Source organism: Choloepus didactylus, chromosome 9, assembly GCF_015220235.1.
Source record: "Choloepus didactylus isolate mChoDid1 chromosome 9, mChoDid1.pri, whole genome shotgun sequence".
Lineage (NCBI taxonomy): Eukaryota > Metazoa > Chordata > Mammalia > Pilosa > Megalonychidae > Choloepus > Choloepus didactylus.
In genome coordinates this window covers 61,853,310-61,871,803 of record NC_051315.1, presented here as the reverse complement: position 1 = coordinate 61,871,803, position 18,494 = coordinate 61,853,310, and the positions used below count along the sequence as shown (strand labels likewise).

The 18,494-nt window shown below is 37.0% G+C and overlaps 1 protein-coding gene and 2 pseudogenes across 2 annotated transcripts in view; 1 reads left to right on the top strand and 2 right to left on the bottom strand.

Moving 5' to 3' along the window:
• Positions 1–778: 778 nt before the first annotated feature.
• Positions 779–18,494, bottom strand: part of ITGA6 (integrin subunit alpha 6) — a 76,440-nt gene continuing 58,724 nt past the window's right edge. The window contains exons 24-26 of one of the 2 annotated variants that reach the window (XM_037849417.1): positions 8,283–8,408; positions 5,026–5,155; positions 2,666–2,803 (exon numbers count right to left, since the gene is read on the bottom strand). In XM_037849417.1, the coding sequence (XP_037705345.1) occupies positions 5,048–5,155; positions 8,283–8,408 (234 nt within the window). In that variant the 3' untranslated portion in view covers positions 2,666–2,803; positions 5,026–5,047. Of the gene's footprint in view, positions 2,804–5,025; positions 5,156–8,282; positions 8,409–18,494 lie in introns of both variants that reach the window. The other variant, XM_037849416.1, reaches the window with a different exon arrangement.
• Positions 11,582–11,789, top strand: LOC119544191 (annotated as a pseudogene).
• Positions 14,003–17,528, bottom strand: LOC119544190 (annotated as a pseudogene).

The following is an 18,494-nucleotide window of genomic DNA, read 5'->3' as shown; positions in this document are numbered from 1 at the left end:
GTCCTTTGTGAAGAAAATATTTTCTGACTGAGTCAGTCCTGGTGATTAGTATCGTGACATGTCACAGCTGGACTGTTCCCACATCCAAACTGTGTTCTAGGAAGGAAGCAAGCAGTGTAGCACAAGCACTTTTACTCTTCATGCCACAGTATCATCACTAAATAATCCCCTATCTTTCACAGGCATAAGCCTTTAAAACTGATGACTCAATGCAAACAATGTCCAATTTATAGATATCTTGAATAAGCCATCCTTAAAACCATTTCCTTTTACTTATAGAGAAGGAATATTATTCTAGAGATTTGAGCATCAAGTGAACAGATAAGCCAAAAAGGAGAAAAAACAAAATGTCAGTTACATTTCCTTGTATTTCTTTGGGCACTACTATCTTTAGCTGATCTGAGATTGTACAGGGCACTAATAATAATAATCGTAAGACTAATAATAAATTTGAAACTATCTGGTACTCTAAACAAACTTCAGTTTGGCTTGATGAAATGAAAAGAAAGGCAATTCAGGTTGTCATTTATATGTGTTTCACATATACAATGCAGTATTACTAAGCAATGAACACTTTCATTAAAAAATTTATTTCACACTTTTGTACAAATATCCACAGGTATGTTCTAATCATGAAATGATTTAACAATGCTAGTTAGTACAAAAATGTATCAAATGCAAACAGACCAGTGACTTGACTTTGAGATGACATTTTAACAATTCTAAATTTGAACCCCACAACATTTTTGTTTCTTTGTTGTTGATCCACCCACCCGCCCGTACCCCCCCTTTTCGGGGCATTCATTTTTATAATAAGTCTACAACACTGTCAAAATATCAGCTTCTTAGCAACCTATAAAGCCAGTGCATTAGGCTTGGAATTACCTAAACAAGAAACTGAGATTTTTAAACACGGTTATGACCCTGTTTTACAGAAATTTTTGTAAATAAAATATCATTTGTATAACTATTTCTGTGAATGAAAATTCCAAAGTACAATCAGAATAGTGTCCTTAGTATCTTAAGAGTATAAGATTTCTGAAAAGAAAAAATAATTAAAACTCCAAACCAATGGCATATAAGCTTGGCTTTTGTTCTTTTAAAAGATTGAGACATCATTGCTCACACTGTATCCAAGCATATTAGCACCTGTTTGCTGTTACTCCCCATATAACTTAACATTTTGAAGCACAGTAATTAAAAAAAAAATTCAGCTTTCATATTTATTCAAACTCTATTGAATTTATAGAATAACAACTGTCTTTTTTTTTTCTTTCCATTTTTACAATTAAACAATTTAAAGTTCTTGTTAAGTAGTCCCATGTCATTTTGGAAATATAGGACAGGGGAAGAAACAAAACATGACTCACTAATTGAATGGCTCTAATAACATTTAAAAACGTAAAATCAGTAATGCTGTGACTAGAATTAGAATCACTGGTTTGGTATCAGGTATTCAGTAGTCTCATACTGGATCAGTTTGGATCCACCATAGGCACTCACCGTTTCTTTCAAGTCCTGAATATACAGTATTTGCAGCAGTGAGTGAACTGCACTGAAGTTCAGTGAACAAACCCATTATCTCCCAAGAGTTCCTGAAAGTTATAGCATGAAATTCAGAAATATCACGCAGGGCTCTCAACTCAAAAGTATCCAATGTCTGATAAGAATTAAACATCTTACAGTTAATCCTATTTCTTAAACAAAGCTTTCGGGTTTGGAGGAAAAAGGTAGGGGACTGTCATAGAGAGAGAAGATATAATTTACAGATGAGTTTAAGTTATTAAAACAACTCTCTTGTACATTTACAAAGAACTAGTATTTTCCTTTTGCTGTAAATAATTTAGGTCAAACCAATGACCTCCCATGTTCTAATTCTTATTGCTTAAACCAACCTGATGGGAAAACTGAAGAATCTTTGGCCTGTCAATAACAAAATGGTTTGTAAAATAATAATAATAAATACCAGGACTAAATATGTACAAACAAGTAGAACTAGCATCAAGACTGTTGCGCCTGTGTATTTTAGTGAAGAGAAAGAGTGCAGCCTGTAAGCATCTGGTGTGATCAAGTATTCACACATCTAGGAGACGGAAAACGATGGCAGGATGGCAATATTACCTTCTATTGCACATTTAATTTAAAATGGCGCTTTAAATGGAAACACAGCTACCCAGACAACAGAGTCTTGTAATGCGGGCCAGTTCACTTGCAGGTGTCCAATCCTAAGGAAAGAATGTTTGCAGAGGCAATGCTGACCAAAGGGGAGGCATTCTCTTAGTGCAGGTGCCTGTGGGTGCCTTCCTCCAGCTCCACCATCCAGACGATGTCGCGGGAGTAAACCCGGCAGACCCTTCCCCAGCACGTGCACGTCAGACACATGGAAAACAAAGGCAACTCAGAAAAGTTAAATTAAGGCAGTTAAAGAAAAATCCATTCCGACAGACTTAAATTTGGCTGTGCAAAACAAGAGCCTTCGGCCACGTAACAATATCCACAGTTAAAACTGTTGGTTCGTACTGCATGTAGTCAGTCTGAAATCAGTATTCAGGTATTGAAAGGACTTTAAAAATCCATTTGAATTTCTGGGTTGGGGGGTAAAAATAAACAGTTTTGGTACTGTGGAGCTTTTTTGGCTCCCCTAGGAGTAGCTTTCATTTTCATTCCACCTTGTGATCCACTGCTTTTTTTCAAGGTTATCATTATACTTTTCATCTTTGATCTCTCGCTCTTCTTTTCGGATCCTCACAGCATGGTAGGAGGGAACCTTATCATCGTACCTAGAGCGTTTGAAGAATCCACACTGGAGAAAAGGCGAGAGAGACAGAAACAAATTAATTTCAGAAACAGCAAGTGCACCAAACAGGAATGTCTATGCTTTCTGTTCAGCTATGCCTACCTTTAAACTATGGAAAAAGAAATGGTTTTCTTTTAAGGAAAAACTAATAGATCTGAAAAGAAAACATAACAGCCACTGGGGATAAATGGAAGAGAAGAACAGCTGTAAAACTGGAAGAAAAGTCCATGTTCATCTTGTCTTTACATTTTATAACAACATAAGCTACCTCTTTACTACCTCTACTAAATTTAAGAGTTTGTGATACAGTGCTTTCATTTTGTTAGAATCACAATATATATGAAATATCTAATTTTCAGATTATCAGCACATCTTTTTAATTTTAAGAACAACTTTTTTTTCTTTACAGGCTATACACCAAAGGTTATTTCATGCCTCTTTCCTACTATTAAAATGGAAATCAACTCACAGATATTTTACAAATTACTATTTGAGTATACCAGTGTTCAAATGGGTCAATTTAAGAAACTTCTCCCTTTCCTCTGAGGCTGCAGAACATGTATCACATCTCTCATTAGCTAAAAGGTAGTTTACTTTGCCTTGCTTTGCTGTTGTGTTCCAAATTAAACTGTAGTAACTGTGTCCTGCAATAATATCAATCATGTATGGCACAGAACTTGAGAAAAGTAGCATTGCACTGAATTTCAGAGCACCCTCAAATTTCTCATTTTTTCTTTTGGAAAAAGAAAGATACCATTTGTGTTTACATTTTTAATGACTATATATTTTATATGTTTTTTTTTAAATTCAATCTGATCCAAAAATAGATCTTTATTGAGAACATGGCTGGAAATTTTTGAATCAGACTGAATATTTTTTAATGAATTAAATATATATGTGGTGGGGTTTTTTAAAGGTATGTTTTCAATTTAGAAATGCAGCCAGAAGATGATGAGGAAGATTCTAAGAATGGTCAATTAATGTGTTTATTATGTGACATCAATAGGAACAGAACATTTAAATTGAGTGATGTTATGTTATAAAAACCCTGTGGGGCAAAATAAAATTATATGCACAGTTATCACTAAATCAGGGGGCAAAATGGCCTAAGAAGTTTTGTTCTAAGGCCATTTCTCCATTGACTCATTTTTTATCCTGTGCAAAAGAGCCAAACTACCTATTAGAAAATGTGACTGGCTGTCCCATTTAAACAAAGAAAGGAAATTAAGGGTGATACATAAAATTGGAATTGCAAAGTTGGGATTCATCCTAATGGCACCATGGAAAGGGATTATGGGAATAATTCTGTCCTCTCCTGCTCACAGAAATGGAAAAAGGAATCACCATCAATTCCTGTTTCCATGGATTTATAAATAAGAGAAGCAAAACAGGAACTTAAAATCAGCTGAGACCAAAGGTTGAATAAAATCTCCAGAGACATGAAACAAGGTCAAACTCCATTACAACATACTGAAACAAAAACTGTTTGTAGAATTTTGTATATTGACGGTTATTTTGGTAGAGGACCATCTTCTGAAGTCAGCCATAACCTCCAATATGCTGATAGTCATAATTTGTAGTAATGGTCTTTGACCAGAAGGATATGCAGGAAAAGGAAGATGCATGCTTAGCTAGCATAAACGGTTTCTGAGCAACAATAAAAGCATTCCAAGCCTTCCCTCATCACTTCATAGCAAGGAGATAAAAAAAGACAGCAAGAAAGTCTCCTCATCAAGAGAAACACAAGGTTTCCAACATGCAACAGGTTAATCAGGCAGTCAACACAAGCTTCTATTTGTGGGAAATTCCAAAATGGACAAGAAACCTGTAATGATTTCTTATGCATCTTTGAAATTCCAAGTCGGGGGTGCTACATAATTGGATTAACAACACTTGGCAAACTGGGCTACTACGGAGGTCTAAAGCCTCCTTTTGCATGTACAAAGACTGCAATTTTGTTCATTGCTGTGGGTGATGTTTAGCATCAATAATGACAACACAAAACAACTCACCTGCAACAAAAGATTCTTTGTTTTTTTTTTTTTTCAAAAATGTGAGCTTTCAAGTGTAATAAATAAAATAAAAATAAATCCAAGCAAGTTAAGCCAGTATGAACATTTGGAAACATCTGTTAATGGGACACACACAGCAAGCTGTTGCTCTTAAAGTTAGCCACCACAACCACAGCAGGTCCCACAGCTAGCAATTAAAAAACATTGAACAATTACCAATTACAGAAGTAGATCAATACTACGCATCAGAAGTAAGCCTCTCTTTATCAGACGGCTGAGCATGGATCTCAGCCTTGTGATATGTGGCATCATAATGATCTTTCTTATTTCTCTTGAAGAAACCACACTACAAGGAAGCAAGGTATTTAGTCAATTTTACAGTTTGATGTACAAGAGCTAAACAAAAGAAAACCTCAGATTTTAACCTGTTTTCTAATAAGAGCTTGTTTACAAAGAAACCGCTATTGATTAACCCAAAAGCCAACAGCCATTGCACTAAGATACACACTATCAACACATTCCATGCAATTTGTCACCACAGGTCTCAGATCCAATGTTTACAGGCATGACATTAGTCAGCTAATTGATTGTTCTATTTGGAGCTGAAATTCTGAGGACAAAAATCATCCTAAAAGGGAAAACACATAAACATCTGATTGTAGCTTTGGTAGTTTCTTCTTATAGAAGAATAGACTCTAAAATAGGCTAAAGATTGACTTCTGCAGTTTGAGACAAAGATTACAAAACGAATGCTCTAAGTAAGACTCAGCACAAATCCAAATAAAATATAGAGATACTGTAGGTATTTTTCTGCCTTTCACGGTAAATTTTACGGAACAAATGCCATTTACTAGAGGTGTTTGGATTTTGGGAATGGCACAACATAAATTCAAATACATCATCATGAAAGAATAATTGCTGTCATTTTCCCAAATTCTGAATCATTAAATGGTGGAAACCTAGGTTCCGCAGGTTATGTCACTATTAATGAGTATAAAAGTGTAATTTCACTTTTCACTATCATTTCCTTCCTTCAATGGTGAACTTTCATCTAGTTCATAAGGCCATGGAACTACCCTTTGAAATATTACTTGGTTGAATATATTTCTGCCCTCCTGGAAAATTCTGCTTCCTAGTCTGGCAACTTCATGAAGGTAAAAATCAAGATCTGCATTGTACAACACAGTAATTCCTAGCCATATGTAGCTATTTAAATTAATTGAAATATAATTTAGAATTCAATAACTCAGTTGCACTAGTCATATTCCAAATGTTCAACAGCCACATGTAACTTGTGGCTACTACACTGGACAGTGCAGCTTGGAAACATTTCTGTCATTACAGAAAGTTCTATTGGGCAGTGTTGATCTAGACTATACTTATCCTGGTACTTATTTGTGACTCTCAGTTTAATACACAGTGAACACATCCTGTCAAGTTTCAATAACACGTGCCAGTAAACAGGTGGAAAGAGGAGTGAACCAAGAACCAAGAGTCCTGGTTCTGCCTCCAACTTGGCAACATGCTTAATATCCCTGAGCATGAGTGTCTTAATCTGCAAAATGAAGGTGACTGGACCAGCTGGGAGGACTCCTCTCTATTACCACCAAATAAAATCCTATGAGAACCCCACTATTTAAAGCAGATAAAATCAGAACTGCTATGGTCAAAATGGGGATGTAGGTCCAAGCCCTGTACCCCCTGCCACCTGTCTTCTCCTTGGCACCTACATGGTTGTGCAAAACCCAATTTAAAGACCACTAAAATAACATCTTTTCTGACCCTACAATGTTATCATTTTAATATATAAACTCAAACAGTTCAGTTTAGGAAAGAAGAATATTTGTAAAGTAATAAAAATGCTTTTCTCATGTGTGTGTGTGTGGGGGGGGCCTGCAAAAGTTATCCAATTATAGTCCACTTAGGAGGCTGGATTCTTTAAAGCCTTCAAAACACTATTAAGATCATCTAGTCCAACCAACTTATTAATAGCTGAGATAAACAAAGCCCCAGGGAGGTGAGATGATACACCCCAAATCACACAGCTTGAGTTTCTTAGCTCTCAATCCACTGACATGTCACTCTCATTAAAGACCGCCAATAAGACCTGCTCTGAAGACGACTGTCCTTGTGACCTCTTTTGGAAGGTACAATAAGACCATCCTCAAATATCAAACCCAAATTCAGTTTCTGATATCCAAGTAATTTTCAGGGCATCTCCTATACTAGCTGACTGCACTTGCCAGAGGCATCTCCTGCCTGAAGTAAACAACAGAGACAGGACTGGCTGAAGTCCCACCGCAGGGTGAGTCTTGGCATGAGCAGATGCCAAGCTTCAATCACACATTTGGAGGACACTGGGACATTATCTCAGATGGCAGAAGAAAACTCCTTGGAAAAAAAAGCAAGAAAGAGATGCCCGATATTTTAAAGTGAGAATATCCCAAGCCCTTTTGTATTATACTCTTGGATCCAAAGGAAAGGACAGGGGTATGTGTGATCCCAGAGGACTGTTGGTTGAGTTTCATAATTCCTTGTCCAAAATCCTATGGTACAGGCATGTTTCAGAATCCAGAATTTTTTGCATTTTAGAAAAGTAGTATGATGCATAAATAATACCACTCTAATTAGAATGTTAATATTCCTGCAGTAAAACTAATGGATAAAAGATAAAGACTTAGACTCTCTTTGCATCATGTCACGTTTTGCTGCCAAATAAGTCATGATAACATTCATTTTTCAGAGCTTTTTGGAACTATAGATAAGGGAGTATGGACCACCATTTCTCACTGGGAATATTCCAAATTCTATAGGGCATTATCATCAGCAACTGAAGTATGTTCCCATCTTACACACATTTTGTGTGTAATTTAGAGTAATTACTGGTAGGAAGCAGGAGGGCAATATTATACTTTATTTGAGGTCAAAGGACCACATTCGAATGAGAAATGTCATATGATGACCCCTTGAGATGAAGTTATTCTTTCTTTTTCATGCTTTACTATTGCCTATCTAGCTACAACCATAACAAACCCCAACAGTCATCATGAATATTTCTTTACAGAAATTGGTATTTGGAGGGATACAGATTGTGATTAATCTGATAACCCAACAATTTGGCATAGATCTACAATTTGATCTTAGATGAAGAAAAAATGAAAGTAGTAAAATTTTAAACTGTTATTTGCCAAGCATACTAAATTTTATATGAAAGACAACAAAATATACATGTTTGAGAAACTTAAAATGTGAAAATAATGCACTTTTAAAAATAAAATATTTGGTAGGTATACAGGTGTTCATTATAAAATCTTTCACATTTATTGTATGTTGACAATTTTCCTTAAAAAAAGTTGGGAAAAAAGGAAGTAACGATAAAGAAAAAAATGTGCTGTCAGTGTTAGTTTTAATTCACATTTTTAAAAATACGAAATGGTTTATGCCAAGAAACTCAAATGCCCCACATGACTTACCTTCCATAGTAAAAACACTAACAGAGCAAGCATCAGAATCCCAGCTAGAATAGCCACTAGGATGATCCACCACGGCACTCCTGAGTACTGAGCTACAGTCTTTGAGGGAAACACAGTTACTCGGACCTGTAGGGCAGGGGAAAAAAACCAGCATCCTTAAAAACTGGGTGAGAGGTAACATTGGACAATGCAACTTATGGTGGACGAGATGACCTTTTGATTCAAGACCCTTGCCCTCAATAACGGAATACTGCTTCAAGAGGCATTCCTTGAAGATCTTTTCCCAGAACCTGGAAAATCCACAACTCTGCTCTGACAGAGTGGTTATTTCTTTGCTAACTTGGTATCTTCTTAAAAGTTTTGTTGTCAACAAAAGTAGACAGAACTGTACAATGAACATGTATTCAACATCCAGTTTTCAACAACTATCAATACACAGCCAATCCTGTTTCACTTATCTAGCCCGGTATCTTTTTAAGAATGATCACATTTTCTTTTAATTAATTTTCAGCAATGGAAAGAAAAGGGCCAGCTTAAGCACAATTAGCCTACATTACTCACTCAGATTTTAAAGGTGTCATAAAATATAAAAGTGGGGATAGAGCTGCATGATGGATATACGCTAACTTTCCCTTATGATATCAAACTAAGAACCCTCATAAACAAAAAAATTTCCCCTACAACAATGCATATGGTGCCATCCCCTTGTACAGCCAAGATCCTGGATTTATTCAAAGGCAGCTTAGAGCTTAAGCTGTAGCTAATGAGAAGCTTAAACTCTAAATCATTTGATAGTTGGCAAATACCAATTAAATAGAAATACTGTTTATTCAGAAACCTAAAATGTCGCTTATGGCAATACACAACAACTCAGTTATTTGGGTTTAGGAGACCTTTGTGACGCCAGAAGGCTATTTTTCAAAGCACATAAAAGACCTGATTTTGTAAACCACACTCATTAGAGATCTACCAGACTGAAGTTTCTGATAGTTCTGATTTCAGAGAATGTAAAATAAAGGGTAAACAAAACCCAGAAGGAACATTTAACTTCTGAGAAGTGTTTTCAGTGAAGTACCCTCTATTAGTATTGAACTTTGGATGCTGCCTAAAAACACTCCTATACTATACTGTGCTTATTTACTTCTATACTGTATTATGATTCTTTTTTTATTTCTTTATTAAAGTATTTTCCTTTCTTCTTCTACTAGAAAACAGCTTATCAACCTCATTGGACTTAGATAAAATACTTATAAGAAAGAGAAACTGCTTTTCTTAAAACATTTACTAGGCAGAAATTCACATTTTAGAGTTTTCAGCCAGTTATACTGACTAAATCAGGCAGGCATAAAGTGTATTTTTATCAGCTACCATTTCCTGTTATGTTCTAAATGAGGCTTCCTCCAAGCTCTCAGTCCCAGGGCGGCCTCAACTCAGCTATTGTCCCCTCCCCCTGCAGGTGTCCCAGCTTTGAGCTAAAACAATCCTTCCTTGAGATTACTGGTTCCAGCACAGCAGCAGCCATAAGGAGGGAAGAAGGAAGAAATGGTGAGAGACCAGTGAAGAAATAATATAGTTGATTATCTTGTGTGACTGGTAAAGTCACTACTCTAAAAAAGTAATAATAATTTCAATTAGCCTATGCTGCACCTTATTCAACTTTACTTCCCTAGTATCTTGCGCAGGGAAGGCACACAGTGTGTCCTTGGGACAAGGTGACCACTTGGAAGGGCAATCTTTATTTGTAGGAATAAGTCTTCAATTTGAGTGGGGAGAGAGACTGGCCCATGGCAAGGGGAATCAACCTTATAAACACACAGAGTATCAAAGCCTAAAAAGAGCTGACAGTGTAGGGTGAGCGGGATCACTCCCATAAATGACTGCAATCCAACAGCCTGAGTGCTGAAAGAGGCAATTTTTTATTTTGCAGCCTGGGATGGTGGGGTAGGGAACCCACCTGAACACTCTAAGCTCTGAGTCTAGCCACCACTCAAAATAGAGCTTGGAGCCCTTCAGAAATTGTAAAACAACTCACTGGAGATCAAAAAAAGGGGACCAAAATTGGGGGCTGAATCACACATTTAAAGGGAAGATGAGGCCTGTAAACCTGTGTGCAAGGCCAACCTGTGGACTAGGAAGGCCAGAAGCCCATCAGCCAGCTTTAATTGTGTGTTGTTTATTAAAATTGTCAGTGAATTTTTTTTTTTTTTTTGGATGGCAGTTACTCTACCGCTAGGATTGGGAATAAGCATGGAACTGGCCCTAGAACCAGGTAGAACCAGAGCTCTGGGAAGTCTTGTCTCATCTTTGCCACAGCACCTGTTACTGACGGACAATGAAAGGTTAAGACGTTGTAGAGCTTTACAACTCCAAAAATAAACTTTTGTTGCTGTTGTTTCATCAAAATCTAGGCATTTCTATAGGGATGACCAATGCATGTAAATCTCATCCATCACATGCGCTGTAAGGGGAAAAAGGGGGTTAAGTTCTGCCGATGCATTAAATTAAATCACAAGTGAGCAGTGCTTAGAGCACATTAACTTGGCAACCACCAAATACTTTCCCTCGTTTCTCTGTGAAGTAATACCCTCACTTTTATTGACCATCAGTATAAGAAATCACTGCACGAAAGGATTTTCATACATACAACAAAACTACTTAAAAGACTCCATCCACTCTTAGTGAGTGTTCCTCATTTAAGAATCCATCTTACAAAAGGATACATATCTCAAGTTCTTCTCTGAATTTTAGAGTCAAGAAAGAAAATCTCATTTCCCTGATAAGTGATGTGCTTATTTTTACCTAACATATTTTCTTTACCTTTTACGGCCAGGAAGCTCAAATATTCTGTTCCAATTTCCTTAGGAAAAATGTGGGGGCATATAAAAATGACCAATAAACAATTTCCTCCTTCCTTTGCTTAAACAACTCTCTCCTGGTTCACTGTCTCTCAGCCCATCAAATTCATAACACTTGACACAGTATCTTATTCAGTCTGCTTCTCTAGCATCTGGTATGGGGAAGGCACACAGTGTGTTCTTCATGGGTGCTTGTTCACTGGATGGAGTTAATTAATTGATGCTAAAATGTAATCATCTCACCTGATTGAATTATGTGAGTTCTGCTCTGATTTTGTTAGTAACTTCATTTAAAGGTGTTTTATTGCACCTTAGTAAACAGAAACCTCTTGAAACTGATTGGGGTATAAGGAAATAAACCGTTTGTTGTTTTGTTTTTTGTTTGTTTGTGTTTTTTTTTTTTTTTCCCGGTAAAGCCAAGATTAGAGTAAAAGCAGCGGGAGCATGTCTTCCGGGGCCAGCGTAAAGGCTCTGCAGCGCCTGGTGGAGCAGCTCAAGCTGGAGGCCGGCGTGGAGAGGATCAAGGTCTCTCAGGCAGCTGCACAGCTTCAGCAGTATTGCGTGCAGAATGCCTGCAAGGACGGCCTTGCTGGTCAGGGTGCCAGCTGGGAGCAACCCCTTCCGGGAGCCCAGATCCTGTGCTTTACTCTGAAGATTGGGAAGAAGTTCATTGAGGAATGCCTTCAAGTACGAAGTGATGAACGACTCTCCATGTTTCAAGAAAACTTTTCTCTAGCAAAACAACTTTTAGCTAGTTCAGACCTTTCCTGTGCCCTGGTCCTATAGCCAAAATTCTACAGAAATTGATGTGTTTCTGCTCAATAAGGAAACTGGGTGAAAGAGTGGATCTTTTAAATAATAATGACCTGGTTCTTTTGGTGAAATGCTTTATATTTAAACACAAATCCTACCACTAAATATACCAAAATACATCTCTTTCTTAAGCGAATTACCAGTGTTTCTACACCTGGAATACCATGTGTGCTTTATTTACTGGATGTTTACATTTTAGGAAGGAAAACGTTTTTATTTTTTAAAAATTGAATATTTGTAATTTGTTGTTCCTAAGATTTTTATACTGTAACAAAATTTGTTCTTATATCATAAATTTAGTTTCTACATGAAGATAACCAACTACAAGATTGAGGGTAAGAATAGGCTTTACTAATCAAATGATGTCTTGATTTTTCTAAACAAGAAGACTGTTTTATTTTTAAACACTAAACATGGGAACTGTTTCTAGCAAACTTTTTTGGGAATGATTAATGCTCTATTATGTACGAGGTTGCCCCATCCTGTGTATGAAGATTTGATCTTTGTCTTAAGTTCCTCTATTTTATGATTGTGCTTTAACAAATACTACATTATTTCATGTCTTTAATAAATGTTAAAAATGTAATCTGCGTTCAAATGGTTAAAAACAAAGTAATGTGAAAATATTATAATCTCATAGAATTCTTAATGTCACAGTGTTTTATTTTGATGATGTGCCTTCAGTTTGATTTGGGACACTTTTTAAATGGATACTGTGTGTTTGTAATAATCTCTAAAGAGTTTGGAAATAAAATTTCTGCTTACTTCAAAAAAAAAAAAAAAAGCAGTGGGAAGATGTTGTGATATTAAAACCAAAAGACCAGACTGAATTATTCAACTTCTTTTGCTTCTATCTCCAAAGAAAATTTTTAGGTTTCAAAGGATAGATAAACCAAGATAAAGATGAAATTGAAACCCACAGTAAGTGAGGGCATAAAAAAAAGGAAGGCATCCTGATACTCGAATTAAGCTCAAATCTTTAGGTCCAGAAAAACTGCACTCCAAAATACTAAGGAAACCTGCAGATAAGATATCCAAGGCTATTGTTTCTCAGAAATTACAGTGAACAGAAGGGGTTTCAGTAGACTAGAGATAAACAAATGTCTCAATTTTCAAAAGTAATGACTGCTAGAAATAAGAGACCAATACTCCATTCACAAATCTACCTAAATCATTAACCACAGTGGGACTATAGCAAAAACTCCTATTAGGAAGCATAAGTTCTCCAAGTCCTAAGAATAAGACATGCCCACAAGAACCTTATTTTTGTATGTGATCCAGACATCAAACTGTATACCAGTGTCCCTGTTTCATCATTTCTGAAGAAAAGCGCACTAGACAAAGAGTCATGAGACGCGAGGTCACTTCTCAGCTCCACTTGCTGGTCAGGTGACCTTGAGGGACAGACAACCTTCCCTGGACTCAAATGCCATCTGAATTTGAGATCTGGGAGCTTCAGAGGAACCAGCAACATGTTGCAGAGTGAAAGAACAGGAACCCTGAAGAGAGACAGCCGTGGGTTTCAATCAGGAACCCAACTAGCATTCCCTGAGACTGCTTCCTTTTTCGTAAAGTGTGAGCAATCTCTACCTTGGTACCTTGGTACTCTTCTGAAGCTCAAATGATAGAGTATAGGTAAAATATCCAGGAATTTACAGACATTTTACTAATGCTTTTTAAATGCTAGTCCCTTCCCTCTAAAATGTGAGCTCTCTTTCCAGCTCTAAAACCTCCAGAGATTCTCAGAGTTGTTGTTTTATTTATTTATTTTTTTTTTTGTACTTCAATATTACATTTAATTGTGACAATAAGAAGTTGACCACACACATTTCTATGCATTTCACAGATTAGTAAAACTGACGGCAACTTTAGAATTATTTCGTAGAGAATATAAACAATCTTTATCACAATTTTCTCATCGTCTTATCCTTCAAAATATTTTTGCTGGTGGCTAATAATTACCATAAATATTTTGTCTCTGAAACAACTATAAATATACACCAAAACTAGGTCTGTGCAAAATATACAATATTTTTAAATTTTTCTGTCCTTATCTCAATTTGTAAAAGTATTTTTAAATAATGTCCTTTAAATGTTATTCTTGTTAACAGGGGCAAAGCTTTTTAAATCCATATGCTAGATCTTGGAATTATTCGAGAAGAAAAATACTATGTGAACACAGAAGTTAAATAACTACTTCAAATATCACATGTGATACAAGGCCCCGCTATTTAATCAGGAATTTATGTAGGCTTTTATCCATTAAGTACTGTGAGATCACTTAATTTCTGTACAAATTGAGATACACAAAGATGTGTTTCCATAAATTCATTCACAGATACTATACAAATAGATTCACAGAAGTATGTGGCAACTACCAAAAAAAGTATTTACTGTATCAGGGGCACAAAGCTACTGAGGTTATGAATAACTTAAATTCTTGGTCTTTGTATTAGGAATTTGAGCCAAGAAATAAATTACATGAAACTTGATATTTTTACATGAGTAAACTTACTCTTTCAAAACGAAAATCAAATGGCATAGTTTAGCGTTACCTATCTTCTTTTCAGTTTCCACCAAGTGCTAAGGAAAAGTACCATATAAGTTAGTTTCTTGTTCACATATGAGGTGTTTGTGAGTTTCTCTAATTTCATTTTTTTAAGCTTCATATCAAATGAGTTGTAGATCTACTTAAAGTATGACTTCTTCTTTCAAAGAAAGATGGGAGGCTGACAAGGGAGGGAGATGGTATACCTGCTAATGATGCTGTGCTAGACAGGCGACTCATTACATGTTTGTCACTGCTGGGAGGACTTCTTCCCTCCACTGAGCTAAGGGGTGTCATAAGAGCCCTTCGTAGAGCTCTTTTTGGAGTTTTGGAAAAAGAGAATGCTCTTGTAACCATTTTGGAAGTCTTTTTTAATTGCTCTAGATGCTTTACTCAATGTACTGTCCATATCTTTTGTATTTACTTCAAAGGATTCTGGATCAGCCATGTAAATAAGATTCTCAGCATCTGCTTTACAAATGGTGTTGGCTACGTGTCGACAAAGCATCTTTAGCCAGTTTTCTTCTGGGAGTTCCTTTGATGTCATCTGGAAACTGAGCAGCACATTTGCCTGCTCTGTTGGTGGTCTCACAAGCAAGGCAAAAGCATTATGGCAATCTTCTGTCTCTCTTATGTTCAGCACCTTCTTAATTTGAGAAAGAGGCATTAGATGAATATGCTTAAGAGAAGCTGGAGCTCGGGTCTGGTCGTGAGGACTCCTAAAAGTGCCAATAACCTTGTGTCGTTTCCTTGTTATCTCCAGACGGTCATTAAAGAGGAAGAGAGTTACTTGTTCTCCTCTGTCACAGGGGTGCTCACCGAGAGAAACTGTCTCAACTCGTACTAAGCTTCGGTGAGAAGACAAAAGATTAGCCGGACATCCATCTACTTCGTAAACAACATCAAAAATTTGCTTTTGAGCTTCTGTTTTTCTCTTATCCTCATTAATATGCGTCATTACTTCCTTTAGTGATCCAATAGCTTTTTCTAGAGTGCTTTTGTCAGGATTTTCATCAACTGTATGCTTCTTAAGATCGTTTAAAAGTAGTGCTACACTGGGTAACCTCTGTACTGGTTGGATGAGAAGTTCAACTAGGCTTTGGCGTCCACATTCTGGTTTCGCTTGGTTTATCTTCAGAAAAGCATGAAATCTTGGTTTCTGTTTTTCACATTTAATAATTGTTTCCTTGCTCATTTCAAAGAAGTTTACAAAGGGAGGGTAGATTTTAACCAAATCCTTTGAATATTTAAGAAAGATGTCACCAATGCTTTTGCTCTCATCCCAATTAATAATAAGGTCTTCAAGATCATCCTTTATCTTAGTGTGCACATCAAAGATATCTGGAATGCTAACAAAAATGGTCTTAATCTCCTCAGGTGCAAGGATAGGCCCACCACGTTGTCCTTCTTCTTCTAAGGGAACCTGAAATAACTGAATAATTGTTGCTAATATATTTACATAATTACTTTCAGTCTGATAGAGTTCTTTTGCAACTTGCCACCTAGCTGACTGCTTTTGAGGAACTGGAGTAGAATTTTTAGAAGATTTTGTACAAGACTTTGGTGTTTCTCCATAATTAATGCTAGACTCTGGTGTATTGGAGATATCTAAGAGTGACCCAATAGAAAGGGAATGTTCCGCTGATGGGCGCTTACGGGGAGGGAATGGTGACATGTCTGTCTCTCTTGACAGCTGAGCAAGTGTCTCTTTTAAACGACGCCTCTTTCGATTGCTATTTGGAATATGTAGAGAAAGCAGTGACACTGATTTCTTGAGCTCAGGAGTATTAGCCTTTTCATATAAATACATAGTTTCTCCAGCTCGGGCATCCATTTGAATGCTTCCCCAGAACCACTCTTGCTTAACAACATAAAGTTTCTCCAAAGGTTCAAATGGAAGTTCTTTTACTATATTCTCTTTAACAATAAGGTGAGTACATCTTTCATTTCCAACTGGTGAACAGTTACCTCCTTGCATTTCAGTCATTTCTTCCATATTAGTTTTCTCTTCATCTGAAAATCCCAGGAAACTTAAAACACAGTCTTGAAATGGAGGAACTTTAAATTCATTTTGAAAGTCATCAACTGCTGCACAGAAATCCTGTTCATTCCTCCTTTCCCAAGCTTTATAAATCCATTCTGGCTTCATAATAGGAGTGCCCAGGCTCACAGCAACCCTACATTTTTCTCCTTGAGTACAATTTGCCACCAAATGTGTAACTTTTGAATTAAAGTCTTTTCGAATAACTCCACCCATGTGATGGACCTATGTCACCAATCTGACTAGTTCTTCTTTCTTCCTGAATCCTGTAAAGCATAGTACTAGATTCATCATACTTGTACAATAGAGCGGACGACATGAAAATGGCAAAGGCTCTCCTTTTTGAGCACAATTAAATACCACCGGTGGTCCAATAACTCTACAGTCAGCCTTGTATAAGTCATTAAAGACAGAATCCTGGAAGTCCATGACGATGAATACATTTTCAAATTCTGGAGAATCCAAACCTTCAAATTCTTCTATTGATTTCATCTTTACAAAGGGTACTTTAATTTCCTTCATGGCTTTTATAAGTTCTTCATGTTTTCCAGCTTCCTGAACCAAGATCACCCTTGTTTCAATCTGAGGCATTTCTTCTTCAACACATGAAGTAGATCCAGTAAATAAGTTTTCCTTGGAAGTTTCAGTAACTTTAGAATCAAAAATGGAAGAGTCTGCCAAGCTAGTCCTCCCAGTGGTGGATGTTAATACACTATTGTCAGCCATTGTTTGTACTTTTCCACGTTGGCACTCTCGAAAATAGCCCTAGGAGCTCCACCACTTCAAGCACGGATTCCTCTCCCCTCTACCGCCATTTTTCGCCAGTCGCCGCCACAGCTCAGAGTTGTTGTTTTAAAGTTACAGAAAGCTGAAGCAGCTGTCCTCCATCTGAGATACACAGAAGATCCTCAGGGAAGGTGTGGCTTATTTGACATTCCCTTATGATGCCTTATTTGTAAGATATGGAAAAGGGTAACTTGCAAGGATGATATAAAGTCAGGGTGATCATATGTCCTGGTGGGCCTGGGACAAGTTCTGATTTACACCTTTCTTCCAGCATCCTGCTTGGTTTAGCATTTGTCCCAGACAAATGTATCCTGGTTTGGATGATAATTTATAAGGATAACTGTTATTTTAGAAATCAGAATGATCATTGAGGCTCAGTGGACTTTCAGCTGGTGAAAGGACTGAAGCCAGAAAATTTCCATTAGATCAGCATTAACTTAAGAGCAGTGATTAATAATCTTTCTTCCTCCACTCATCTCTTTAACAAAACACTCCCATCTCTCGTGACAGGCTACCATTCTAACTGGAGATACTGATATAAGACTGTGTGGGTTCCAGAACATCAAAAGGAATCCCTCATTGGTGGCTCACCACAACATTCTGATCTTAGTCCTGATCAATATCTTTGTTAATTACTTGGATGAATAAATAGAAGGCATGCTTCTGAGTTTTGCAGATGATAAAGCTTACAGTGATGGAAAGTTAAGAGGGAACAGATAATCAAGAGTCAAAATTACTTTGCAAACTGAAACAATGGACCCAAAGAAAATCACAAAATGTGAGGACACATCTAAAGGCATGCATTTAGATTTAGATTATTAAAATTTGTTCAAGGATAGGACAGTAAATTCTGACGAAAAACACCTGGAAGTTTCAGTAGACTGCAAATACAAAAATAGCAGCTGCTAGAAATGCCAACTTAATCCTCAGCAGATATTTGAAAATCAGTTTTTAGGCTGGCTTGAGAGAAATGTGGTGCTGAGACAATGGGAGGTAATGGACCCAGGGAAGCTGAACTGGGCAGATCTCAGCTCAGCTACACTGCCCATGCATCTCAAAAAGGACACTGCCCAACTAGGGGAGGCCCACGACTGGGAGAGACTGAAGAGCAGGGGTGCTGAGCTCTGCAGAGAATATGAGACATGCCCAAGGAAGCTTGACAGTTCCCC